Source organism: Colletotrichum navitas (genome assembly GCF_030913465.1).
Source record: "Colletotrichum navitas strain CBS 125086 chromosome Unknown LY79scaffold_11, whole genome shotgun sequence".
Taxonomy (NCBI): Eukaryota; Fungi; Ascomycota; class Sordariomycetes; order Glomerellales; family Glomerellaceae; genus Colletotrichum; species Colletotrichum navitas.
In genome coordinates, this window is record NW_026850557.1 from 222,183 (window position 1) to 247,216 (window position 25,034).

General features: G+C 54.8%; 7 protein-coding genes across 7 annotated transcripts; 4 read left to right on the forward strand and 3 right to left on the reverse strand.

Moving 5' to 3' along the window:
* Positions 1–470: 470 nt before the first annotated feature.
* On the forward strand, positions 471–789 carry LY79DRAFT_667176 (uncharacterized protein; the record flags this gene model as incomplete). The annotated part of the gene is made up of 2 exons (XM_060563341.1): positions 471–551; positions 613–789. The coding sequence occupies 2 exons, from the start codon at positions 471–473 to the stop codon at positions 787–789; spliced, it is 258 nt and encodes an 85-aa protein (XP_060417441.1).
* Positions 790–1,570: 781 nt separating this feature from the next.
* Positions 1,571–3,651, reverse strand: LY79DRAFT_509004 (NOSIC domain-containing protein; the record flags this gene model as incomplete). The annotated part of the gene is made up of 3 exons (XM_060554011.1): positions 1,571–3,317; positions 3,455–3,544; positions 3,617–3,651. 3 exons carry the CDS (start codon positions 3,649–3,651, stop codon positions 1,571–1,573), a joined length of 1,872 nt encoding a protein of 623 aa, XP_060417442.1.
* A 401-nt stretch (positions 3,652–4,052) lies between these two features.
* Positions 4,053–5,550, forward strand: LY79DRAFT_543654 (ATP synthase subunit). The gene is made up of 4 exons (XM_060557066.1): positions 4,053–4,199; positions 4,258–4,346; positions 4,400–5,292; positions 5,346–5,550. Exons 1-4 carry the CDS (start codon positions 4,168–4,170, stop codon positions 5,427–5,429), a joined length of 1,098 nt encoding a protein of 365 aa, XP_060417443.1. The 5' UTR covers positions 4,053–4,167; the 3' UTR covers positions 5,430–5,550.
* Positions 5,551–6,755, reverse strand: LY79DRAFT_543658 (ribosomal protein S15). Its single transcript, XM_060557067.1, has 2 exons — positions 6,626–6,755; positions 5,551–6,562 (listed from the first exon to the last, which is right to left on the reverse strand). The coding sequence occupies exons 1-2, from the start codon at positions 6,669–6,671 to the stop codon at positions 5,646–5,648; spliced, it is 963 nt and encodes a 320-aa protein (XP_060417444.1). The 5' UTR covers positions 6,672–6,755; the 3' UTR covers positions 5,551–5,645.
* A 321-nt stretch (positions 6,756–7,076) lies between these two features.
* On the forward strand, positions 7,077–8,149 carry LY79DRAFT_509165 (ribosomal protein S2; the record flags this gene model as incomplete). Its single annotated transcript, XM_060554025.1, has 3 exons — positions 7,077–7,246; positions 7,349–7,797; positions 7,884–8,149. The coding sequence occupies 3 exons, from the start codon at positions 7,077–7,079 to the stop codon at positions 8,147–8,149; spliced, it is 885 nt and encodes a 294-aa protein (XP_060417445.1).
* A 1,731-nt stretch (positions 8,150–9,880) lies between these two features.
* On the reverse strand, positions 9,881–15,485 carry LY79DRAFT_508991 (RasGEF domain-containing protein; the record flags this gene model as incomplete). The annotated part of the gene is made up of 2 exons (XM_060554008.1): positions 9,881–14,927; positions 15,055–15,485. 2 exons carry the CDS (start codon positions 15,483–15,485, stop codon positions 9,881–9,883), a joined length of 5,478 nt encoding a protein of 1,825 aa, XP_060417446.1.
* Positions 15,486–19,978: 4,493 nt separating this feature from the next.
* On the forward strand, positions 19,979–21,164 carry LY79DRAFT_657048 (uncharacterized protein; the record flags this gene model as incomplete). The annotated part of the gene is made up of 3 exons (XM_060562702.1): positions 19,979–20,111; positions 20,267–20,632; positions 20,989–21,164. The coding sequence occupies exons 1-3, from the start codon at positions 19,994–19,996 to the stop codon at positions 21,162–21,164; spliced, it is 660 nt and encodes a 219-aa protein (XP_060417447.1). The 5' UTR covers positions 19,979–19,993.
* Between the last annotated feature and the right edge of the window lie 3,870 nt (positions 21,165–25,034).

Consider the following 25,034-nt stretch of genomic DNA (forward strand, 5'->3'; position numbering starts at 1 on the left):
CCGTCAGTTAGCCTGTTCGGTTCTTTCGTAAAGCCCGGAGGTTTTACTTGAACCAATGAAGACTGGCATGAGCAGCCAAATGGCAGCATTGTCGACTTATTTCAGCAACGTAATTGGAGTTCTATATCAACCTAGACGCCGATGCTTTGCATTCTAATCCTTACCTCTGCCGTGGCATGGTACATAGTCTGGGCACCAATCGGTCAAGCCGGTAATCCCACTTCGCTCTGTTGTTCGTTATCCAGGGGAGTTGTGTTCCGCGTGGCTTGCATCTAAAGCCAGGAATGCATCTTTGATATCAGAAGGAAAGAAGAACAGAGCTCAACGGAATATTCCACACGATAATTGTCAACTATAAAAGGCGTCTGCTTCCGCGAAAAGAACTGGAGCTTCTCCTCCAAGCCAATAAACATCGAAGCTTAACACTGACTTTGCATCCACTTCGCAATCATACTACTGTAACGTAGAACATGAAGGCTTCAGCTCTTATTCCGGTTCTTTTCCTCCCGGGCGCCCTTGCTGCCATTGGTAGCTACTGTAAGGATAGCAAGGTCTGACCTACCTACGTCTATTTGCCAACGTCACCTGATACTGACTGGCATGATTCTACAGGGAAACTACGGCACCTGCCAGAAAGTCAACAAATGCAAGTCTCTCAATGGCTACACCAAGACCAATCTCTGCCCCAACGATCCAGATGAGGTGAAGTGCTGCTTCTACCCTGATTGCAACAGCAACGGCTTCTGCCAGAGAGACACCCTCTCCTGCAGCGGTACCTACCTCACGTGAGTTCTCTTTGGCTCTGATGCAATACCAAAAGTGACAACGCCTGACACGGCATCTCTGTTCTTGTAGTGGCGACTGTCCTGGACCTGCTACTTACCGCGTAATTACACCCTCAGTTATGCATGGTTTCTCAATGCTGATTTGGGCCAGTGCTGTAACCTGAGGACCGGGAAGCCGCCCATTTGCAGCCGGGACGAGAAGACCCGTCGCTGCATTCCCCTCTGAGCTTGGGTGGACGGAGATATCGTGCGGCTTGGTCGAATCCACCTGTGTAGTTGAGTGTAGTAACAAAATCAACACTATTGAGCCTGAACGTACTGGCCTCACTGCGCATGGCCGAGTTGAGAGGTGGGATCGTAGTATGTTATAACACATTGCATAGCCGCTGGATAATTGACTCGCAGGCGGGATAAAAGGGCTAAGAGAAATGGGTTTGTAACACCTTGTCACTTACCGGCCATGCATATTCCAAGTGCCTGAGGTTGGCAAGTACGCGTTGAATGAGAGACAACGGTAATTGATTCATTCACGAGGAGACATGCCATGGCTGATCAGGTAAGCCAACAGCAAAGTTAAACAAGCAATTACATTGCACTTTTCCTGCCAGTAAAAGAGAAAAAAAAAACTATGCCCATCCAATGATCAGACCATATAAACCCCCCAGGTCCATCCCAAAACGCCGGCCAGAGAGATCAAGGTATCATACAGCGCATTGAACAATATGTTGATGCACATGAGGCCCAAGTGCCGTCTATGAATAAGAAACGCGACGCCGCTTGGCTTCCTAGGCACCGAGAGAGCTGCGCTTCTTCTTCAGCTTCTTCTCCTTCTTGGGCGTCTCGTCGTCCTCGTGCTTGCGCTTCTTCTTGCCGCTGTCGGTAGCCTTGACGGGCGTCTCGTCAGCCTCGTCCTCGCCCTTCTTGAGCTTCTTCAGCTCCTTCTTGCTGAAAACGACGGGCGTGCCGTCCTCGCCGAGCTGGACGTCGCCGCGCTCAAACTTGCGCTTGAACTTGGACACACTGACACCAGCGGCCTCGGCAAGGCGCTCGTACTCCTTTTCGCTCAGCTTCGCGGGTGTGCCCTTGACGCTCTTGCTCTCCTTGACAGGAGTCTCAGCCGCTGCAATGGAGACACGCTTCTTGTCCTTCTTTTCCTTCTTCTTGTCCTTTTCGCTCTTCTTCTCCTCTTCGCTGGCGTCGTTCATCTCCTCGTCCTCGTCCTCCTTCTCGCTGTCGGCATCCTTCATCTCCTCGTCGACGACCTGGATGAGCTTCTTGGACTTCTTCTCAGGCTTGCCGTTGGTCTCGGCATCTTCGATACCGTCGGCGTCGGCGTTGTACTTGCGGGACTCCTTCAGGCTGAAGCCGCCAGGTGTGGTGAGTTGGCCGTCGGGGCCCACGCCCACACCCTTGGGCAGAAGAGGCTTGCCCTCCAGCTTGCGGAGCAGGTTCTCGAGCTTGATGCGGCTGGTCAAGCCAATAAGGCTGCGCTCCTCCTCATCGTCCTGGTTCTCCATGTCGCCAAGAGCGTCGACGCGCAGGCCGAGAGCGGTCTTGGCGGCGAGGGAACGGGCAATCTTTCCCTTGTTCTTGCCAGTAGCCTGGCCGACGAGGGAAGAGTGGTAGATGATACCGTACTTGGGTGTGTCATGCTTAGTCTTGAGAGCACGGAAGAGGGCCTTCTCGGCACCGAAAATCTGGATGGTGGACGAGGGAGCCTTGGCCAAGCTGATCAGAGAACCGGCATGTGCGATGAGGCGAGCACCGACGAGGTAGCCGACGAGGGCGGTCAAGTTGGGGGCAAGAGCGCGCATACGATTCTCCAAGTAATTAGAAAGCGAAGCACGGTACTCAGAGTAGGTAATGACCTGCTGAGCCAACAACTGAATGTTCTCCAAATCTTCAGGGGTGATCTCAGTTCCCATGGAAATCTCTGCAGCGGTCTTGACGGGGGTCTCAAGCTCCTCGGGGAGGATGTCGGAGAGGTCGGCATCGTTGAAGTCCTGGCGCATGCCAACGGCAACGACAAGGCGGGCGTAGACCAGATTGTCGTTGAGGATCTTGGCGAGCTCGGGGAAGTGCCAGCCGTACCATTCCTTGGTGCGCATGGCGTAAACGTTGAGCTCCTTGTCGAGGTCGTCTATCAGCTTGATCGCCTGGACAACCATGGCGTCGACTTTATCGGCAGAAAACTTGAGCTTGTGTCGCGAGATGGAGTGCGACAGACCAAGGGCCATGCGGTCCATGGTCTCGGTGGTGAGGCCGGGAATCAGGGACGAGAGATTCTCGCGAACAGCACGGAACAGGTCCTGAGAGGCGGCCTCGGAGACAGCCTGGATGTTCAAGTCGGGAAGCTTGCCAATGGCAGTACCAAGCTTCAGGTCGGCAACGGCAAGGGAAGCCTTCTTCTCGTCCTTGAGCTCCTTGAGCAGGTTGGCGAGCAACGGCGGAACGCGACCCTCCTTGAGACCGGCGGCTTCCTCGACGGCGACGGCGGAGCTATCGAACTTGACGAAGGACTTCAACTTGAGCCTTTTCGAGGGTCAGCATTGCTGTACTAACACGCAGGATTTCCTGCGATTGGGTTCGCCAAGTTGTAACGCGTATGCGCTGTCTCGTGCGTTTCGCGGAAATCAACTGCCATTGGCTTTCTTGGGAACGCGACCTACATTTCGTTGATCTTCTCCGAAGAGGTAGGGCCGGAAGAGAGCTCATCGCGCTTCAGAAGCTTCTTGTCGGCAGCCTTGAACAGACCGTAGCTATGATTTTTTATTAGCTTCCATAACGTTCCCACCACGCTGGGCTTTTTTCATTTCCAAGTCAAAACGTACCCTGCCGGCGTTTCGGCGAGAACGAAGAGAGACATTTTGAACACTGTCGAAACTCTTCTAATCTAGCCTGTCGATTCCCTCGGTTTAATTCCTCCGCTCGTGGGTGTGTAAGTTGTTGTCGGCGGAGGCAGGTTTCCAGAGCGGATTGATGGTTTGGAAATATTTTTTTCTCAATCGAAGCTCCACCAATTTTTTTTCGATGCTGCAGACCTTTGGGCGGGCCCGCCCCCCCCACACCCAATTGGCAAGTGGGATGGCTCGGAGCGCGTAAAATCAGTTTTGCCGATAGGAGAAATGAAAAAGAAAAAAAAAAGAAAAAAAAAGAGGAAAAGTGGGCGAACAGGTGCACCGCCACAGTGAATCTGTGCGAGTGTGTGTGTGGCTGCACTGCGCAAGGCGGCTGGCTGAGACTGGCTGGGACCTGGCAGCTGCCGTAGCCATTTGATTCGAGTCCTTAAGTCAACGACCAGAGCTATTTCCGTCTTGGCCTCCACACGACCGGCGTCACCATCTCCAGCTCTCTCAAATCGAGCATCCAAAATCCTGTCAAGATGGAGGGTCTTTTCTTCAACGTCAACAGCGGGTGGGTTTTGTCTACGTGATACGTGAGGTGTGCGCCGCTGGTGGCTAACGTGCTGTAGCTACATCGAGGGCATCGTCCGCGGCTACAGGAACGGCCTTCTCACGAGCTCAAACTACAGCAATCTGACGCAGTGCGAGACCATCGATGGTTAGTCTATCCTTGTCCCTATACAGCGCGATATGTGTCTGACCTGGCTCTAGATCTTAAGCTGCAACTTGGTCCTGCATACGGCGACTTCCTCGGTAACCTCCCTCCTAATCCTTCGACGTCAGCTCTCGCCGCCAAGACGACCGATAAGCTCGTCTCCGAGTTCCGCTATGTTCGGGCCAACGCTGTCGGCGCCCTTGCCCAGTTCATGGACTATCTGACATACGGCTACATGATCGACAACGTAGCTTTGCTGATTACTGGCACGCTCCACGAACGAGACACCCGCGAGCTTCTCGAGAGATGCCATCCCCTCGGCTGGTTCGAGACCATGCCCGTTCTCTGTGTCGCAACCAACATCGAAGAGCTGTACAACAGTGTTCTCATCGAGACGCCTCTTGCTGCCTACTTCAAGGGTAGTCTGAGCCACCAGGACCTCGACGAGCTGAACATTGAAATCGTCCGGAACACGTTGTACAAGAACTACCTAGAGGACTTTCACAACTTTGTCAACACCCACCCCGAGATGGCTGGCTCGCCGACAGCTGACATCATGTCGGAGATCCTTGAGTTCGAGGCTGACCGCCGTGCCATCAATATTACGCTCAACTCGTTCGGCACCGAACTGAACAAGAACGATCGCAAGAAGCTTTACCCAAGCTTCGGCAAGCTGTACCCCGAGGGAACCCTCATGCTCTCTAGAGCGGATGACTTTGAGGGTGTTCGTCTCGCAGTTGACGGTGTGGCAGACTACAAGGCCTTTTTCGAGGCGGCTGGCCTTGGTGGTGGTCCTTCCGGACCTGGCAACCTGGGCGGCGGCTCGAGCTCTGACGGTAAAAGTTTGGAGGACATGTTTTACCAAAAGGAGATGGAGATTTCCAAGAGCGCTTTCACTCAACAATTCACCTTCGCCATTGTGTACGCCTGGGTGAGGCTCCGCGAGCAGGTAAGATCATGACACGCCAAACGTAACACGAGGCCAAGCTAACGATATATCAGGAAATCCGCAACATCACCTGGATCGCTGAATGCATAGCCCAAAACCAGAAGGACCGGATTGGTAACTACATCAGTGTGTTCTGAGTTTTAATGTTTTGGCAGTCCTGTTCTCGTACTTTTGTAGAATACCAGTTTTATCGTTTAATGGCAGGTCACAACGGCGCAAGGAGGTTGCTCAGGTTCATGACGTGGAGATCAGTATCTTTACCGATCGCTATACCTAGTGTACATAGAGGACAATTACAAGTCTGAATTTTACACATGTCATCACCTCCACCCTTGGCCTCTTTTCCTGCCCACCTAGAAGCTGATCTGCTCCTTGTATGTCGCTGGTGTCAGACCCAGCTTCTCCAGCAAGTGCGTCCACCGCTCGCTTCCCCTCTCCTTTCTCTCCATGTACTTGAGCAGTTTCTGCCTCCTATGGCAGAGCACTCTGAGGTTTCTCTTGTTGTGCTTGTCCTTGTAGCCGCGGTTCTGCGAGAGCTCCTGCGCCAGCTTCCTGATCTTGGCGGTCAGAATCGCAATCTGCACCTCCGAGCTACCAGTGTCTGGGCCAGCTCTCGGGGGTGGCGGCGGGGCGTTGGGGTTCACGAGGGCGGACTTGGGCTTCTGCCGGAGGAACTCGTCGGTCTTGTGCCGACCGAACTCGTCGATACATCTCTTGATGTTGGTGTGCAGGAGGATCTTGGAGTTGGCATTGTCCATGGAGAGGATGCGGTTCAGGGCCTCGACCGCCTTGACATGGTTCTCCTTGTGCTTCTTCTCGGCCATTTCCTCTGCCGCAGGGTCTACGTAGTCCCGATTATCGCTCTTGACGGGTTGGGTCAGGACGTAGGCCTTCTTTATCACGCGCTGGAGCTCTTGCTTGGTAACAAGATGGTTGAGAAGGTTTGGAGATGTAGGGAGCGGTCGCGGCTCAGAAATGACGTTGCCATTGTCGTCCTTGACGACCTTCGTCGTCGGCGCCTGGCCAGCCGAGTCGAACGATTCGACGAAGGGAGTCGGGATGCCGTGGACCGGGTCGCCCCATTTCGCGTCCCTTTCCGCCTGGATCTCGCTCTGCCTCTTCACATTCGCAGCTTTTCTCTGCAGCGCCTGCTGATGTCGGTACGGGTCCTGCTTCGCCTTGCGTTTCTTCTCGCGCTGGGAGATGTTGGCGGTTTGGATGACGGGAAGGAAGCTTGGGGTTGCTGGCCTCACGGCCGGGCGTAGGGACACTGTGACAATCAATTAGCCATCCAATTGCTTCGTATGAATTTCAAGACAAAGTTGGAGCTCACAGCTGGCAGTGCCTAGCCGTTGCAGGCTTTGTAATCTGGGAGGCATGGCGGCAACGGTTCCCGTTCAACACTATCGTCGGCGTAAAGAGACGCCCTATTTTTTTCTCCAGAGTCCCTGGATCAATGGCCCAGTCTTCTACGTAGCTTAGGTAAGTCAAGAAAACCGCTTCGCCTTACCTCAGCAAGTCAAGAGCTATCGCCTGATGCAGGCTAGCTTCTAGATCACGTGGAAGGGGGACTTCGAGAGCTACGTACCGATCAGGCCCCGCTAAAGGCCTTAGCGCGATGAGGGCAAGCTGTCGCACAGTCGCACCTGCCGCACCGAGCAATTTTGACCAAATTTTTGTCGCGATCTCGAAACTTCACGATTTCGCAGTCTTCTCTTCTTCCCCTCCGCACCACCACCGTCCGACACCGTCTCCCCGTGGAAGAAAGACCGAAATCGCCCAAGATGGCTCCCGCTAACCTGCCCTCGATCTTCAATGCCACTTCCCAGGACATTGAGATGCTGCTTGCAGCTCAAGCCCACCTGGGAAGCAAGAACCTCCAGGTTCACATGGAGCCCTACCTCTGGAAGACCCGTGCCGACGGTGTCAACGTGATCAACGTTGGCAAGACCTGGTAAGAGAATATGCGCGCGTCCGCCCGCTCGAGCTGCTTTGGGAGTCAGACGGAGCTCGAGGGAGAAATTGGCGCGCGGTTGCTGACTTGCGCACTCTCCAGGGAGAAGATTGTCCTGGCCGCTCGCATCATCGCCGCCGTCGACAACCCAGCCGACATTTGCGTCATCTCTGCTCGTCCCTACGGTCAGCGTGCCGTCCTCAAGTTCGCCGCCCACACCGGCGCTGTTGCCATTGCCGGTCGCTTCACCCCCGGTTCCTTCACCAACTACATCACCCGCTCTTTCAAGGAGCCCCGCCTGATTATCGTCACCGACCCTCGTACTGATGCCCAGGCCATCAAGGAGGCTTCCTACGTCAACATCCCCGTTATCGCCCTTTGCGACACCGACTCCCCCACCGAGTACGTCGACGTTGCCATCCCTACCAACAACAAGGGTCGTCACTCCATCGGTCTCATCTGGTGGATGCTCGCTCGTGAGGTCCTCCGCCTCCGTGGCACCATCTACAACCGCGAGACCCCCTGGGACACCATGGTCGATCTGTACTTCTGTATGTTTACCCCGCTCCCCAAGGCGTAGAATATTGTAGGAAGGTTGTCGAGAGAAGCACGAGACTAACCGCGTGTGCACCAACAGACCGCGACCCTGAGGCTGAGGCCGAGGAGAAGGTCGAGGAGGAGAAGCTCCCTGGCGTTGAGGAGGAGGGTGTTGCCGCTATCGAGTCCGGCTTCCCCGCCACTGGTGACTGGGATGCCCAGGCTCCTGGCTTCACTGGTGCCCAGACCGGCACCAACTGGGACGGTGCTGGTGACGAGTGGGCCGCCGCTGGCGCCGCTCCCACCGGCGACTGGGCCGCTGCCGGCGATGCCGCTGCCGCTGCCCCCAAGGAGTCCCAGTGGTAGACTTCCCACGGTTCAGCAGGTGTCGGCATGAACGAAGGATATCCCCCATACGAGCGCTGAACAGAAGGTCATCGGTCATCGAAACACGGTGAACCTTGTTCCACAACATCGGCGGAACAGCATCACAAAAAAGGTCATGGAATGGTAGAATATGATGGTCGCTGGTAGCAAAAATCTTCGGGCAAAACGGGGTTCAACTTGGCTTGCACTAATGAGGGAAAGATACTCGAACCAAAAGAAAGTGTGTGAAATAGTCGGCAGAACCACCACATTTTCGCGGATTGTTGTGCATGTCTTTTGGGGAGAGGGAAAGCCCTGTGTGGCCAAAAGGGGTGGACTTAATCGTTATCCCGCCCGGTTCTTGTCTCATTGATGAAGGCTTTCCTGGTTGAGAAGAAGAAAATCATCAAATGTTTGGGGACTCTTGGCTGGCATGGTTTGAAGTCTTGGCATCGCAATACCAAATCCCGTCAATGGTCTCTCATCATCATCTCTCTCCCCTTGTTCTACACACAGTGATCCGACCTCGTCGTCTCTCTCCTCCCTTTCATGTAAAGTGCTGCATTGGCATGTCATTGCCAAGCCATTCGATAGAAGCCGGCAGTGGGCGTCTCCATCCTGTCCATGTCACAGGTTCTTCCACGATAGCCTGTCTCTTGGCTATGCCATGCTCCAAATACATCATTCACGGCCCAACGTCCCCATCCACAACCAGAAATCCCTCTCGCGGAGTTGTAAGAGATGATCGGGACGCCTGCCAGCCATCGCTCACTATCATGCCACCTTGGCCACAATAGACACTACAATTCTGACCCTCACCGGGAGCTCATCTCATCATTGCTAGACATCGGATTCTCCAACCTCACAGCATCGTCATGTTGCTCCCCTGGTAAATGTCATATAGGTACCAAACACTGCGTCAACCCCCGCGAGACGCAAGCGGTCTCTCTCACATGCTCACGTCTACCCAATTCCCATTGATTCAACGGAAAGTGAGTGGGGTTTCACTCTGTTTTCATCACACGACTGTGGTGAACATCAATGATGCGGGCTAGGGAAGTTTGTAGATCTCATGGTATTTGTCTGATTCACTCGCCTTCCAGAGTCAACTAGAGACTCGAACATGCAAAAGGGGTATTGAACGTCACTCGAGAAGCCTCAAGCCCAGGAAGCCCAACATGTATGTCCCTCTCCCTTCCAAAAACAAAAGGAGAAGAAAACAAGGGGAAAAAGAACAAAGCAAAGCAAGAATGAAACTCCGGTGTCCCGCTCAACTCCCTTATGCTTCCGATGTGGTCGCTCGCTCGCTCAAATGACGCTAAGTGAGGGGTATAGACCACCGCTTTCTATATGCATACATGGCCAGCCGCGGCCAGGTGTCCTCCTATCCCTCAACCTCCCATTTCTCCTCCGGTTCTTGAGCCTCAATGCTCATGTGATATCATGTTGGTATTATCAATACAGGGGTATATGGCCGCTACTTCGAAGATGCCACTTCAGAGCAGGGAAAGTGTAAACGACGGTCGCTGGGAGAGACCTCGCATGGACGTACGTGCCGGAATATGTGTTTGCGCGGGGCGCGGGGATAGGAAATGTGAACGAAAGTCGTGGTTGACAGGAAACACAGGTACAAAGTGACGATGATACTTTGTAGGTCGTCATCGCCGCAGCGGATGTGTCGTTGGACCAGGGTATGATGACCATATCTAGCGGAAATGAAGTTGATCTGGCTTACTCAAGGCGATGTGAGTGTTTACGTATTTCATCGTCGCTTAGAGCACTCATCCATAAGCAGCGTTCGGTGACACCCTCCACCGGCAGGAATTGATACAGCGTGCTGGCCTCAAGCAGCCTCAATAATGTCTTGACAATTGTGGCAGAGTATCTGCATCGCTCAAAGTTGACTAGGGGGGCGGTGGTCGGCGAGCTAGCAATTTCCGAAGGGCGTTGGGCATTGAAGAGTAGATCGTGTGTGTAGATGCCAACGAACGGAATGCAGCCCGTGTCGGAGCCACCCTCCATCTCCGCACGCAAGTTGTAAAAGTTTCGTGTGGGCGCAATGAGGGTTTCTAACTCTCGCAGAGTCTGCAAGTCGTGGGCCGGGACCATGGCCCACGTCTTGGTCAGTCGAGAAACCTCCATGGAAGTCAGGGCAATAGTGATCTGGCTCATGGTGGCAAAGTTGCGGTAGCGGCGGCAATGGTTGGCGATGTGGATAAACTTGATGATGCATCGGGCCCGTTCCTCAATGTTCTGAGTGAGGACAATCTCGCTGCACGCCCATTTCACCATAATGTTGAAGCGCGCGATAACGACTTCAACACCATGAGCATCGGTGTTGCGCAGGAAGTCCACCCATGATCGCGAGTCGTTATTGGTCGCGTTCTTCCAACCCATGTCGATGAGTTCCTTCCAGTCGATCTCATTGAGGGCGTCTTTTTCGATTAATGTAAATTGTTGGGCGAGGATCTCCGAGTCGAACGCGAGGATGAATGGCAGGTGGACTGATAATCTCAACAATGATTCACGTTCCGCCTCCGAGTCCTTGGGCTGGCCTCGTAGAGCTTCCCTGGTAAAAGTGGGGTCAGAAGACGACCTAGCTTGATCCCTGGTCGCTAGGCTCATGTCAGAGGCCCACGGCAAAGACTTTTCCTGGTAGACCTGATCTTCACGGAGCTCTGGAACACAGACTGCTTCTGGTGACATTTGAAGCGCCTGAACCAGCGTGATCGGCGGCGAAGGAGGGCCATCCGAAATGCCAATGCTCGATTCCCGTAAGGGGCGAGGATCGAACTCTAAGATGGAGTCGCTGCGTCGCGCATTGAGGTCGGGCAAAGGCTGTGTCTGGTTCATGGCGAACTCTTCCGGTTCGACCATCTCTGCTGAGAGCTCGGAGGAAAGATCCGAGTGCAAGTCATTGTCGTCGTCGTCGTCATCGTCGTCGTCGCCGTCGACTTTCTCCTCCAAGAGCGATTGTTCACTAAACGGAGCCTCCGTGTCGCCCGAGCCGATCCTTTCCATGCTCTCGGTCTTTTGGATGAATTCAAAGGAGGAATCGTAAATCGAACCTTCGTACATCGGCCGTGGGGTTTCTGCCGGTGATATGTCTTCTGGTCCCTGGAAGGACATACTGGTCCGCTCGCGGGCGGATGCTTTGCTCCGGCCATCATCTGTCAGATCGCGTTCCAGAAGGGGGATGGAGCAGTACGATCCCGCAGAGTTGTTCGACAAGAAGCTGGCCTCAGTGCGTGATCTCTGAGCAATGCTGAGTAAGCTGGGACGGGCCTCGTGCCCCTCATCTTGGTGCCCCAGTACTGTGTCGCCGGCGACAACATGCAGCCGGCGGTTCTCTCTCTTGCCATGTTTCTCAACTTCGGGCTCCTCTTTGGCCTCCAGAAAACCATCTGCGCCCCGGAGCGGAGCGTTTGAGGGTTCCATGGACAGTTTGAAAGACTTCTTCTCGTATTTGCCTTCCAACTTGAGCAAGGCCGACTCCACCCCTCCACCATCCTCGTCGTCAGGAATTTGCGCGAGTTTCTGTGCCTCTGCCTCGAACGAGGGGCGCATGATGGGCTTGGATGAGTGTGTGCTAAAGAATGAAACTTGTCGTTTGGTTGATGATTCGGCCATGGCACCAAGTGAGAAGTTGTCCGCTTCGTTTCGGTGCGAGAACTCGCTCGACACGACGTCTACAAAAGCACTTGTGTCTTGGTTGGGGCTTGCCAGGGAAGAGCTTCGCATAGACTCTGAGTAAGTCGTGAGAGAGCCTTCAGACCGCGACCTACGCAGCGGCAGGGTATCCAGATCTCCAACGTTGTTCACTGCTCGGAGGTCGCCACCAGGTCGCCGTCTCAACAAACGCGTTGGTGGAGGCGCCGGGCTGGTCTCTTCGCCGGCGGCGACTGAGCTTTCCGTGTATGTGGTCGCGTCAAAACTCCTAACAGTCGAACGAGGATCGAAAGCGCTCCCGAATGAAGCAGTGCGTCGACGAGTTGCAGCCGGATCGAGAGGCCGACCCATTCTGCTTGACTTCTGTCGGCAGTGATTCCTCGCCAATCTTGTCATGCTGGATCTGCTGGAAGTTCTCTCAACGAAATGGGAGAGATTGTGATCAGTGTCTGTGGACGGGCGTGTGCTTGAGCCGTTGCCCAAAGTTGTCAAATCGGGCACAAACGGGGGCAGAGGATCCGCAGAAATGGAAGGCCTAGTGACATGCTGGTTGAGGAGATAAGATGACCGTCTTGGAGTGCCCAGGGGGTGACCGGGGGGGGTGTTCGGTGGCGTCGGGTCTGCAGCAGTTGGCAGGAAGGTATCAGTAAATGCCTCCAGAGACTCATTGGCCGGTAAGGCTCCGTGCATGGTTGGGAGGGAGGACGGGATCGTGTCGTCGACGATGACGATTGATTTGCTGCCTGTCGTGATGTCCATGTCACTGGCGGGCCTCGGGATGTTCTTCTCCAGTATGCTTTCAAACGAGTAGGCTGCACGAGCTACTGGGCGGTCAAGGACTTCTCTCGAAATCGCGTTGCGCAAGGCTTCTGCTACTGGCCCTAGGTGTTCTCTCCGTCCGGCATCGACAGCGGCATCAGCGGCTGCGTCTTCTCGGACAGCCTGCTTAAAATCCTCAACAGTTTCTGCGCCCAAAAGGTCTATCCTCACAGGTGGGGGGCCTCCGTCGTGCTGTGGCCTCGCCTGGGGAACGATTGCGGTCCCGGGAAGTCGGTTTGTCGTCGCCCCACGAGGTCCGATGGGAGATATATTGATGAAGTTTCCCTGCGTGGGTGAAACGCCCTGCCCTCTCGTGCTGAGGGCTCGTCGCACACTCCCAATCAACTTCTTCATGCCTTGGCCAGACATTGCTGACGCATTTCTTTGTTCTTCAGGCACCTCGAAGACGGTTGTATGCCGTTGACTATCACCTGCGAAGTAAGGAGACATGACCTCCACGTAGGGCTGGCCTGGTGGCATCAGATTTCCCCGAACAAGACTGCCGGCGAATGGCGATGACATGAAAAAGTCCATGTCTGAAGAGACCATCATCCTTTCAGCGGCGTGCTCCTTGTCTCTGAGCGAGTCCGTCAGGCTTGCGTTTCTCTTGTGCCCATGGCCCGCCCGCACCCGCTTTCCGACCAAGGCCCTTGGTGTCGTGGCAACCGGTCCCGCGTTGGAATACGTAGAGTTGGCGGGTGCCACAGGATGAGCACCAAGCGCGTGGTTGTTACCATGCTGGGCCCCTTTCGAGGTCTTGCCGGGGAAAGAGCAGGAAACGACTTCCATGCTGGCGATGCTTGTTGGTGAGGCTGCGTTTCTTCTGTCAATCTCATGGACATGGTAGTTCTCCGGTGTGCCGGGTCTCTCATCCAAGACCCGATAATCCCCGAGGTGGCCTGCGCGGGATACTTCGGCACGGAAGCTTGTCTGTTCTTGGTCCTCCATAATTGGCGCAAAGAGACTGTCAAGCTGCGGAGCGACGTGCTCCCTCTCCCAAAATGATGGGTTCAGGTTGGCATTTCGGTGACCGGAGATGCCGCCTGGTACAATCGGCATATGCGGTCCGAGAGAAGGCTCGAATTCGGGGCCGTCCCAAAACTGACCACAGACCCGCCGCCAACACTTCTTGAGTTCGGCAAGGATCTTCAACTGGACTTTTCGGCCTCGGGGGTCGGCCGACATCTCGCTGTACATGTCGTTGAGAATGTTGCAAAACGACACTCGTAGGCAGTACTCGATCACAAAGTCGTCCATGAAGTAGTTTAGAATCCAATGACGCATGGCGACAAACGTCCGCACCCGTACAACCATGCCAATTTCATCGTTTCGGTCGAGGGCCCATCGTAGACGCGCCATGAGCAGTTTTAAGAGATCGCCTGCATCTACGAAGGTTCGGTAGGTGAGGAAAAAGTCGGAAATGAGCTCGTAGTCGAGGAAGCTGGGCGAGGTAAATTCGGCGACAAGGCGGGGGGGCGTTGCAGCCGTCACCGCGCCCGTGGACGGCGAGTACCGTACTACCGATCTATCATCGCATGTCGGCTTGAACGTAAGAGCATCAAACATGCCGGGTTCAATGACCGGATGGGTCGACATGTAGGTGGAGCGAACGGCGGGCAGCCGGGGCGTTGTCATAGAACGTGGATCAAGAGGGTCGGCCGACCTCGTGGGTCCTAGGGGTGGCAGGCGTATTTGAGGAACCGAGATCGGACTGGGCTTCTTGGACGCTGTCGACTCGGGCGTCTTCGGGGCGGACTCGCCTGACCGAGACGGGCGCAGGAAAGAAACGTTGCTTGAGCGCGGAAACTCCTCTGTTGGGGCGTAGCTCGACCCTCTGAAGAATGCAGTGCCTCTAGCGGTGAATCGCGGGTTGCCCAATTTCCAATTGGGAATCTCAATGTCTAACAGGGGAATTTCAGGCGCGCCCAAGTCTTCCGTCGTCTTTGCTCGTTTTTCATCGCCCGGTTTGGAAATGACGATCTTGAAGCCTTCGGCCTCGAAGTCTCGGTTAGTGGCGCCATCAAGAATCGTTGAGTCGGATTGTGCGCGCCGGTGTTGAGATGACTTCGACGTGTGGCCGGAGAAGCTGCGACTGCTGGTCCCCGTTGGAGGACTGGCAGCAGCTGCAGGTGATGACAGCGTGTTGGTCCACTGGCTCAAATGAATTTCACTTCCGCCGTTGTCCGCCTGCTTCTCGGTCAAGGCATCGAGGCCCGCAGTGCCTGGTGGCGTTATAGGGAAGACAAAACTGGGCTGAGGGTACCTTTGGTTGGCGGGGCGGATAGTTGGTCTGTTTGTTGTCAGTACGTTTTCGGAAAGACGTGAAATTACGTCGAGGCCTCTTCATTCCTGCCCATGTGGGCAGCGTCGAGCCTACCAACGGTCACTGCATGCGATCAAAGGAGAGGAAAGCCCACCTCAAGTATATCCGGCCATTGTTCCCCACGTTGGCAACGGTGAACTGTCTTCCGTCGCGCCCAGCAGAACTTCCGTCGGGGGCGATCTCAAATTTGTCATCTGCAGAGCTACCTGCTCTTCTACGATGCGTAGGGGTCTGGTTCCTCTCCTCCGATTTCCTCTCTGACGCCGGAACAATTGGCTTTGTCGAAGATGCCGGCAGACGCGCCTTGGTGTTCCATCTCCCTCCAAACCCTGCTCCCACTCCAGTAGTGGGACTCTGGGCTTCCTTTGCCGCTCCAGTGGCCGACTTTGGCGAACCTCCGGGTCTCGACCCGCGGATGGCGAAGCCTCTGGGGCTCAATGGGCTGCGCGGAGGGTCGTCGCGTTGGGGAGAGCGCACGCTGAAGCCGGGTCGGTCTTGCGAGGACCGCGGTTCGGTGGCCTCCATGGCCGGTGTTGCGCGCGTCTGGGTTTACAGATGCGGGCAGCGGGTGGTGCTCGCTGCGGTGACTAGTGGTTAAGGCATTCGGTCAGCTTCGTTGACGCTCGCAGCAAGATGGATGGATGTATGTAATTCAGACAAGGTTAAGTGGGTGACGAGGGGAGTGAACGGAAAAAACGAGTCTTATTGCGAGAGAAGAAGGCGGCAAGGTGGACAGGTGGGCAGGCAGTTAAGGCAAGAGCGGCGCATGTGTGTGCCAGGGCTCTAGGCTACGAACGCAGGACCCGGCGTCGAAGGAGGCTCGTGGTGCTTTGCTAGATATCGACCTGGGCCGTCGAGGGTCCGTGTGATCCAGGGACCAGTCCAAAGCCAAGTCCGAATGTGGTTCGGACGCTCGGAGGAAAAGATGAGCCTAGGGTGCATAATGTATGTGTAACGTACGTTTTGACGCCATAAAGAAGCAATGGCAGCAGCGGCGACGGGAGCAGTGTTTTGCAACTAGGCACCAGGGAAGCTTTGCTAGCTCAGTAGGTAAAGACAATGACACAAAGACGAAGCCGGAGTCAAAAGTCAGGGTCAGAATCGGAGACGCAGAGGCGGGCACAAGCGTCCAACGGGCATAGTCCAAAGTTGCCGAGATGTTAAAACAGGAGTTGAACGTGAGCGGGAGTCTGGAATGCGCTTCGATACCCGGACGGGAATAAGACAGGGTGGGGCGGGATAAAGTGTTGGGATGGAGGACGGATGGCGCTCGTCCGTATGTATATATGCAGCGTTGTGCGTCGTTCCAAATGGGCGGAGCGTCTCGAGGTCGATGTTGAGGTCGTCGAGAACTGGGAGGGACCGAATGGCGGAAGGAGGGAAGCAAAGATGCGATGCGATGCGGAGCGATGCGAGAAAGGAAAAGAGAAAGACAGAGAGAGGGTATGTTTGTGGGGGGAGGAGGAGAGCGAGTGTTGAAAGTGCGTGGGTAAGTCAAAAGTAGACAGAAAAGCAAGCAATGGGATGATGGATGGACTACGGTGCCTGCCTACGAAGAGGCCAGCCAGACTAGGCCCATGCTAGAACAAGATGACAAGGATACACACAGATGGATTTGATATGGGCAGTAAGGAACAGGACCGGGAAATGGGGCAGTCCAACCCAATTTGGTGGCCCGTGAGGCTGCATTTGACGGAAAGTGCAGGGCAGGTGGATTACCACCGTACAGGTAATTGTACCTACAAGTATCCGTACAGGAAGGAAGAAGCACTAGGTAGGTATACATACTGCGTAGCGAGTGTACCTACTTTTCTGACCTGTTCCCTCGCTCAGTCTCGTCCTCTGCCAGGTGGGGAACACCAGCCATGGGCTAAAAGAGCAACAAAGGCGAGCAGGGAAAGGCGTTGGAGGCTTGGAGGAAGCCGCCAGGGGGGAAAGGGGGGGGGAGTTACATGGCATGCATGGTTGGTCAATTGCAAGCGGGGAACGGGACATAGTTAGGGAGGCAGGCAGGTACGGATACCTAGGCAGGTAGGTACCGGTAGTACTACTAGAGTAGAGCGTTGCGGCCCATGTCAGTTATTACTCACCATCCATCGTCCAACCAACGGGTCATTTTGTCGGCCTTTTAAGGTGGCGGAGGCAATAGCATCAACCGGCACACAGCAAAGCAGAGCAGAGCAGAGCATGAACAGAGCATGAACAGACCACGGCATAATGTAGGCAAATGTCGACCCGACATAAAAGGATTGACACGGCAAAAACCTAGTCCGTCTGAGCCAAGCCAGGAATAACCATACAGACAACACGCACACACACACACACACACACACACACACACACACACACACACACAACACACACTGAAGACATCGAAAGCAATTACACCAAGGCACTGGCTGCTCTGTTCGTCCCTACTACGCACATAAATCGCCCGGCCCCGCCCAGCAAGACACACAACCTGGAAGATACTCCGTACAGTACAGGACACTACCTGGGTACCCTACCATACACCAGAGTACTCCGTAGTGCCAGCGTAAATGTAAACTACTGGTAACCTCAGTCGCAGGAGCTGGCCCAATGCGCCAATCTCCCCCTGGCAAGGTGCTAGCGTGCATATTAGTGCATGGCACAGTTGTAGTAAAACTGACTACCAATGGTGAGATCCTTTGGCCGACGGCCGGGCGGTACGTATCCCCCCTCGGCCTGATATTTTCACTTCCCATTCCGCCCATGTCCCGCTGACGTGGTTGGCTCAAACAGCCACCCACGGTCGGAAAGAGCAACGAGGGAAGGCGGGGGGCGGCGCCAGCCACGGTTTCTGAGAGTCGCTGGGTCTTGCTGCTAGCAGCAACGTACCGCGCGCACGGTTAGAGCCCCCCTTAGCCCACTGCAGTTCCAGTCATTTGTGTGCAAGGGGAAGAAAAAAAGGATTAGACGATGGTAGATACGTACCTACGATGCGGTGGATAGGTACTACGTATGATGCAGAGACAGGCGGCACCCAGGGTACGTATATACGTACCGAGATATCCGTACAATCTTGCTACCGGTACTCCATGTGGCTGCACCTTCACCATCACCACCACCTGTACGGAGTATCCTCAGTCAACAGGATACAGCGCCTTCTGCCCGCTGCTCGAACCAGTGGATGGGTTCGGTGACCCATGCCGGCAACCCGTCCCAAACAAAGCGTAATGGAAAGAGCAAGAACAAACCTCACCCATGCTTGCCCGTCGTCTCTCATTACTGCTTCGTAACGCACCGCACAACACAACACAACACAACCGCCCATGTAACGGCATTCCTTGCCTTGTTTAGGCTTCCCCATGTGCATCTCGGTCATCGTATCGCTTCCGTTACCCACGGTATGACCTGACGACGCAGCAAGAAACGAGACGACACCCGCAGCGGATCGCTCGCTACCTTGCTTTCTCCCAGCCTTGACGCAGGGAGTGTTTCTTCTCAACCTGCGCATCCAATCTCGCACCACCCAACCAGAAAGATTTGACGTGCGGTCCACGACTGACTGCCACTGATTTGGCACTCGGCATCCGGATGCATCTATCGCCGTCGTCGCTTGGCCATGGCAGCTCGAAGCATCCGCACGTACCTCAGAGTATATAGGTACTGAGGTACAGATATGACTTTTGATGCTGCGCCGTCCACAACGCAGATACCTACGGAGAGAGAGAGAGAGAGAGAGAGAGAGAGAGAGAGAGAGAGAGAGAGAGAGAGAGAGAGAGAGAGAGAGGTGGGGGGGGGGGGGGGGGGGCACAGACGGGCCAACAGACAGACAGCTACACAACATCGACGCCATGGCCAACGGCGGTCCCACGCATCGGAATCCTTATCCCCGGTTGATGTCATGTCCTGCACCCAACCTCCTGGTTACTACCACTACCAACCCAGGAAGCGAGACGAGGCAGATTCAAAAGCGAGACGGCGAGACGGCGGGGCGAGGACGAGAATCAATCAAAGCCCTGCTTCTGGCCCAAGCTGGCTCCAGCATGCACGCCGGGGTTTAATCACTGGTTGTCCCCCCACCTTTGACTCGACTTCAGCTTCCAGTCCAGACACGGCGTACGAATACACGCCTTACTTTGTCTTGTGCCGTTCTCCGCTCTGCTTTGGGGGCCGGGCGTGTCATCCTGTTTGCTCTCTTTCTCCCCCCGCATTCCTCGTCGCCGCCGTCAAGCTAGCGTTCTGGGCCTTCATGGTTGAACGGGTCTGAAATTGAAACGACGCACCCAACCATCAAGGACCTCATCGCTCAAACAATGTGACCCCTTACACGTCCGGGTCCTAATCAATACAGAGTACGGCATGGCACGGATACCTCGGAGTTGCATTCCATGCTCGTGCTGTCTGCCTCTACGGTTGATCTGACCGATAGGTCACTCGGTGATGCCTCTATCTATTCCTCACGCTGCTTCTGCCGTATGCCCCGAAAAGGGGAGCGGCGTAGAGAGAGCAGTGCCCTATCAGGATGCGCACAAAGCCTGTCGCTGGTCACCCACCGCTTCCTTGCATCTGCATCTGTCTGTACACTATTCGCTCGCTGGACGCTGTAGCTTGTCGATAATTCATCATGTCCACCAATCAATCTCCGCCAGGCCGCCCTTCCCCTGTCCGCATCTGCAAGAGATGGTCACAGATCACGGTGCCTACTTGAAGGTAGCTTTCGCAAAGTCGCCGGCTCGCCTTACAGTCTATATGCTCCGTCGTCCTGCCTTGAGAAGGCTCCATAGCAAAGGCAGTTCGGTACCGGAGACTTACTAGCACGTGTGCTTGGTACGCTACCAGTCAAAAGAGGAAAAGATGAGAGAAGATCAGCCGATGGCGCTCTATTCCTCTTTTTGCGTCATGAGACGACGGTCAATGACTACCTCTTGCTGAGGTACGTATCCAAGGCGGTCCCTCTCAAGGTCGCACAGGTACGGATACACAAGATGACTACCTAGGCAGGTAGACTTACCTCGGTGGCCGAAGACGTTTTTGGCAACAAACGCTCGACGAAAGAAAGCATACAAATGGCAGTGGCTAGGGCTGTCCAGCAGCAACCACAGGGTGCGTGCCCTGTGCTGTATTCCGTACTACTTACTGCAGGTACTTCTTCCAACCCTCGTGGCATCGATTGTCACTTGTCAGGTAATCGCTGGAAGAAGGGACGAAGACACAGCTGCCCCGCAGACGCGCAGCGACAGACAGGGTCACTCAGCATGCCTCTTCCCTGGCATCTCAATGAACCTCAATGAAGGACAAGCGCAGTCTGGTCCGCTTGACGCGTCCACACCCACGGATAGAGGTACCTACGATTAATTTCCCAATTGCCTCTCAAAATGGACACCGTGATGGAGGACTGCCAGTGTATTCTGGCGAGCCAACGTCGCCCGTGCGTGGCGCTAAATCAAGGGCTACTACACACCAGGATCATCAAAGAACCAGCCATAACCGTGTCCAGAAACAGGGCTTTGAGTTCTGTAAATATCGCAAGCTTTACACAGCTTATGTGTTCGTTCTTACTGAGGCTGAGAAGCCGCATCAACCGGCAAACTGGTGTTCGCACCCCACGGATCCTGTACAGAGTACCAAAGAAGTCATTAACGCCCAATACGCGGCGTCGTCTCCGTCCGCCGCCAGGATTCATCTCATACATTCACATCACGCTGGTAAATGAGCAGCGGCCAGGGTCGGAAATTGGTGCAGGGGCCAGCCGCGATAACCACCAGCAGCCACGACAAAGCCTCTCTCATTCAGGCGTCACTGCGCGTGGCCCGCCTGTCTGCCTCTTCTCGGGGGTCGCTCCCGCGGCGACCGGAGCGGCGCGCCGTCAACGGCTAGACCGTCCAGAAGGGGAGTGCCTGGTCTGGTGAGACATTCAACCGCAGAGAAAGGTCGCGTTCCCTCCTCCGGTCTCCACAAATGGCCAAATCCGCTTTCCAACCAGATCCAGCCGGCTCGAGGAAAAGCCAGCGACTAAAGGGTTGCGTAGACAGCGTGTATGGTTTCTGCCACTTGGCCGCAGCCACGGCACCCTTCAGAATAGGGGGACAGTCATCATCAAATGCCACCGAGGCCGTTGATTTGGAGACTACCTGTGGCTGCATGTTTCACGGCATGCAGACCCAGAGCGTTGGGATTTACGAACACAGTCTAAGTGATCCTTCCTGGGCCCTGTGGCTCGCAAACCAGTGGTCCTGAAGTCTTCTAGCTGCAACCGCCGCGAGTAAGCCAAGGGCCACTTGGTTCGCCTGATCATCTTCGAACTGCGAACTACCTCATGTCTTCTGCAGTCATTCTTGCTCGGTATATAAACTACGATCTGGACTCTGGGGAGAGGATAATAACCTCTTGAGAAGCATCGACCATCTCTCGACCCCTGATGTGCGTCTTGTTCTCCAGGGCTTCCAACGCCTTGAATGTCGTTACCAGGCAAGGGCTTAGGGTTGATTGCAGCAGGCACACTTAATCCACTCTGTCCAATCCGTCATCGAGACGAAAATGCATCGCCCCTCCCGGAACCCATCTCGTTGTTGTCGTTACCTTGATACGCACAGATAATTCGTGAATCGATGCACAAGGGCAAGCCCTGGAGGCCTGACACACCCACGCCCGTAGTGAGCGGCTGTCTATGAGAACAAAACCCCAACCATCCACCCGAGGGTCTCGGCATTATGCCACTGCTTGTCGTCCAGTTATCTCTGGCATTGCGCTCCTGCTGCCTACAACCAGTCGTGAAAGCTTCCCCTTTCTGTCACACAGGAGGGGCATATAGCTCTCTCTCTCTCTCTTCAACCCTCGGAAATCGACCAAAGTCCTGCTTGATATCTGTGCGTTGCAAACCAAGTGCCACCCCATCTTGCTCCCCCTCCGGCACGCCACTCGTCTAAGTTGATGAAGCTCGGATTGCGAACCCGGTGTCGTGGGTGCTCCATGATCTCGTGTACGAGGCAAAGGTTCTCACCTCAACACACTGCGAGAACCCTTTCCTTATGGAGCCACAGTTGCGGCAAGTGAACTCCACCAAAGCCCGCATCAAAGAACACGGAATCTTGTAAAATGAAGACAGCACGTGCCGTCGTAAGGGTCTGCAACCAGGCTATCCCTCTACCATCGCTCGCCCCAGCTTGCATCCTGCTGAGTGGTCGTATTAGACGCAGCACCTCTCGTCACTTCCAAATTGAAGGTAGGCGGTAGATGGGAGGGGAGGGAGGCTTCACGATGGATGCAAAGTAGCCGCGGGGTAAATCGCACGTGGGGGAGAGAGAGAGAGAGCCGGTGTAACCTCGCCCGCTGCCACGCACGCCGTCATTCGTCCTGATGCCAGACAAGTGGCGGGTGCCCATTGCGAGATCTTAGCAAACGAGTGCTATTCCTCCACTACATGACCAGGCAGCCAATCATTGAGGCGACCATGGGTTGCAGCGGGTGGCAGGGCGGCATATTGTCCACGCCGTTAAGACAAGGAAGAGAACTGAGGCCCAGCTGACTACGCGAGATGTCGACAATCTGATCTGCCCTTATGGAATTGATTGAGGAGAGCATCGTAGTGTATGCCACGCCCGGGCCTTGTTTTCTCGCAACGGACTCTGCAGTTGTAGCAGATGACCCGCCATGAAAGTCAACCTGTCTAGGGGGGGGAGAGACTGAAGACAGCAAGTGCGGATGGATGGGCTGGGGCCATCATCGGCAGATCCCCTTGCCAGGGGTCAAGGGTGAAGAGAGTCTAATCGAGACTGGCGCTGGGCGGGCTCACGCAACATGGTCCTGATCCGAGTTTGTCGCCGCAAGGTATTAGCCCGAACCCGCCGCAGTGACGAGCAAGATGGCAGGGCATGTCCACCTCCCGTCCGGCCAAGCCACTGCCGCTTTGACAGGCGGCCTGCAGCTCGCCTGTCTCAGTGGCCTGCTATATGCAGCGTTTGCTCGGCATATACTGCGCGAACCAGATATTGCAGGCGTTTGTGTTTTATGGCCGGGGATGTTCGAGAGCCTTACTGAAATTTCTGCAGGCTTTCAAAAGGATACACGGAAAGAGAGGGGGGCGGCGCGTCAGCAACCTGCAGGCGACGGTGGGATTAGATTAAGGTTGGGCCTATCTAAATGGGCGCGAGCCGGTTCCTCAGCCTCACCGCTATTGTCTCGGAGTGAGGGAGAGACTGGGAATTTTACCTTGGGCGAAACCACTGCGAGCCTGTCTCTCTCCCTCTCGCCTACTTTTTTCTCCTCGAGACACCAACTAAGGTCACAGCGGTCACGAAGAGACTCCCCGATTAAGAAGGCGAGAATCCCTCCCCCCCTTTTCAAAGGCGGAGTCGTTTTCTGTAGTGCATTATGGTACTGCACAAGGTGGACCGGGATTAGGACATGATCTGTGGTGGTTCTGCGGTGGGGCGACACCTGCAGGCGAGCAAGTTCACCGTCACGGAGATCTTTATCTGCCCAACTACCGAAGAATTGGCGGAAGGCCTCGAACGGGGACGGGGAGGAATTCCGCGGTACGATTTGAATCGAAGACCCGTCTCAAACCATGGAAGGGAGGGTGGAAGAGAGATGTGCGATCTGAAAGTCGATAGTGATGCGTACTCGACTATGTAAGTGGCCGAGAGGCCGTAGAGCGGCGTGCCTTGGTTGTCCAAGAGTGTGTCTCCGGTGACCGCCTGGCACCCATGAAGCTTGGTACCTAAATAGATGCGGATGCGCGATCCTCTGGTTCAAGCCTCCAATGCTACCATCCAGATGCAAAACGAAACGCGGTTATCAACCCGCATCTCTCGTCGTTTCGTTGTTGAGGGCGGTCCCGCGGAGGAGGTTGAGCCTGGAGGACGACGACCTATGGAAAGGCATTTCTGACCTACCTGATCGGGCGTGGCTAGGCCTTGGCCGGATGTTGCAACGGCTGCCACCATGCCGAAACCTGTGAGAAATGCCCTCGTGAGCCGTCCTCCCCCCTGTACGACAGACAGCGCAGCTGCCGATGGCTCTGGTGTCTTTTCCGAATGTCATGATTGGATACAGGTATACGACCAGCGTAAAGCCGTCGTTCCTTGGCCTGTTCTTTGCTCGCCTGTCATATATCCTTATACGCGGGTGATTGGTAGAGAAGTCCTGGCTTGAAGGAGATAGTGCAGACCTTGCTATCGTGGTGGTCTCGCGAATGCTTTCCTGAGGAGGACATTCCTCGCCGACGATACCATGCGCCTCGTACCGTGCATTCTTCCAAGCTTGCAAGAAGCTTGGTTGGGGCGTCTGTTCTCGTCTAGCTCTTGAGCTGTCCGGATGTCAAAGTCAGGATCTGTACGATTTACGCAGAAACTAAACAATGGGAACTAGGAGACGCACTGCGCTGAAGATAGGTTTGCCCTGTAGTATAGCTTCTGTGCGCGGCTGACGGGACGAGAAGAAGATGACAGCTTCTAGTCTCCCAATCAAGATGTGGTAACCTACATATACATTTATGCACGGTCCTAGCGCTAATGAGCTTGGCTGTGAGTTGAACGGCCAAGGTATGGATGGCAGGAAACCGTGAAGACTAATAGGGGGTTATATTGCTACTTTGGCTCTGGAGATTTCTGCCTTCTTGATCTACTCGGGTGTGTACACGCGGAGTGACGAGGGAACATTATGCTACATCTCTACAGGTGAAAACAGTATTCTACCTGTCTCACCTTTGGTTGCACGGCTGACTGTGGCATATTTCTCATTCGCCGACATTTGTAGGATGATTTGGTTTCAAGTAGTTATCTGCGTAATCTTTCCAGGCATATATATATATCTTGGTTTATAAGCGTCCAGATGTGTAATGGCCATACGCCGTTTTGCGTAGGATTCCTGAGCTGCATTGCCTGGTCAGACTAACCTTTTCTACTATTTGTTCTGAAGAGGAGTTTAGCGTATAAAGCCCCTTGATTTCTTTCTTCAAGTATCGCATGGCGAGATTCTCCGTCTGAGAACGTGACTGCTACTACCAGAGCCAGCTCAGACAGTGTGACCATTTGCCGGAACCGCAGTCAAAGCCATTATACGGCCACCGATAGACTGAACATGCGGTATTAGCTGCTTTCCATAAAT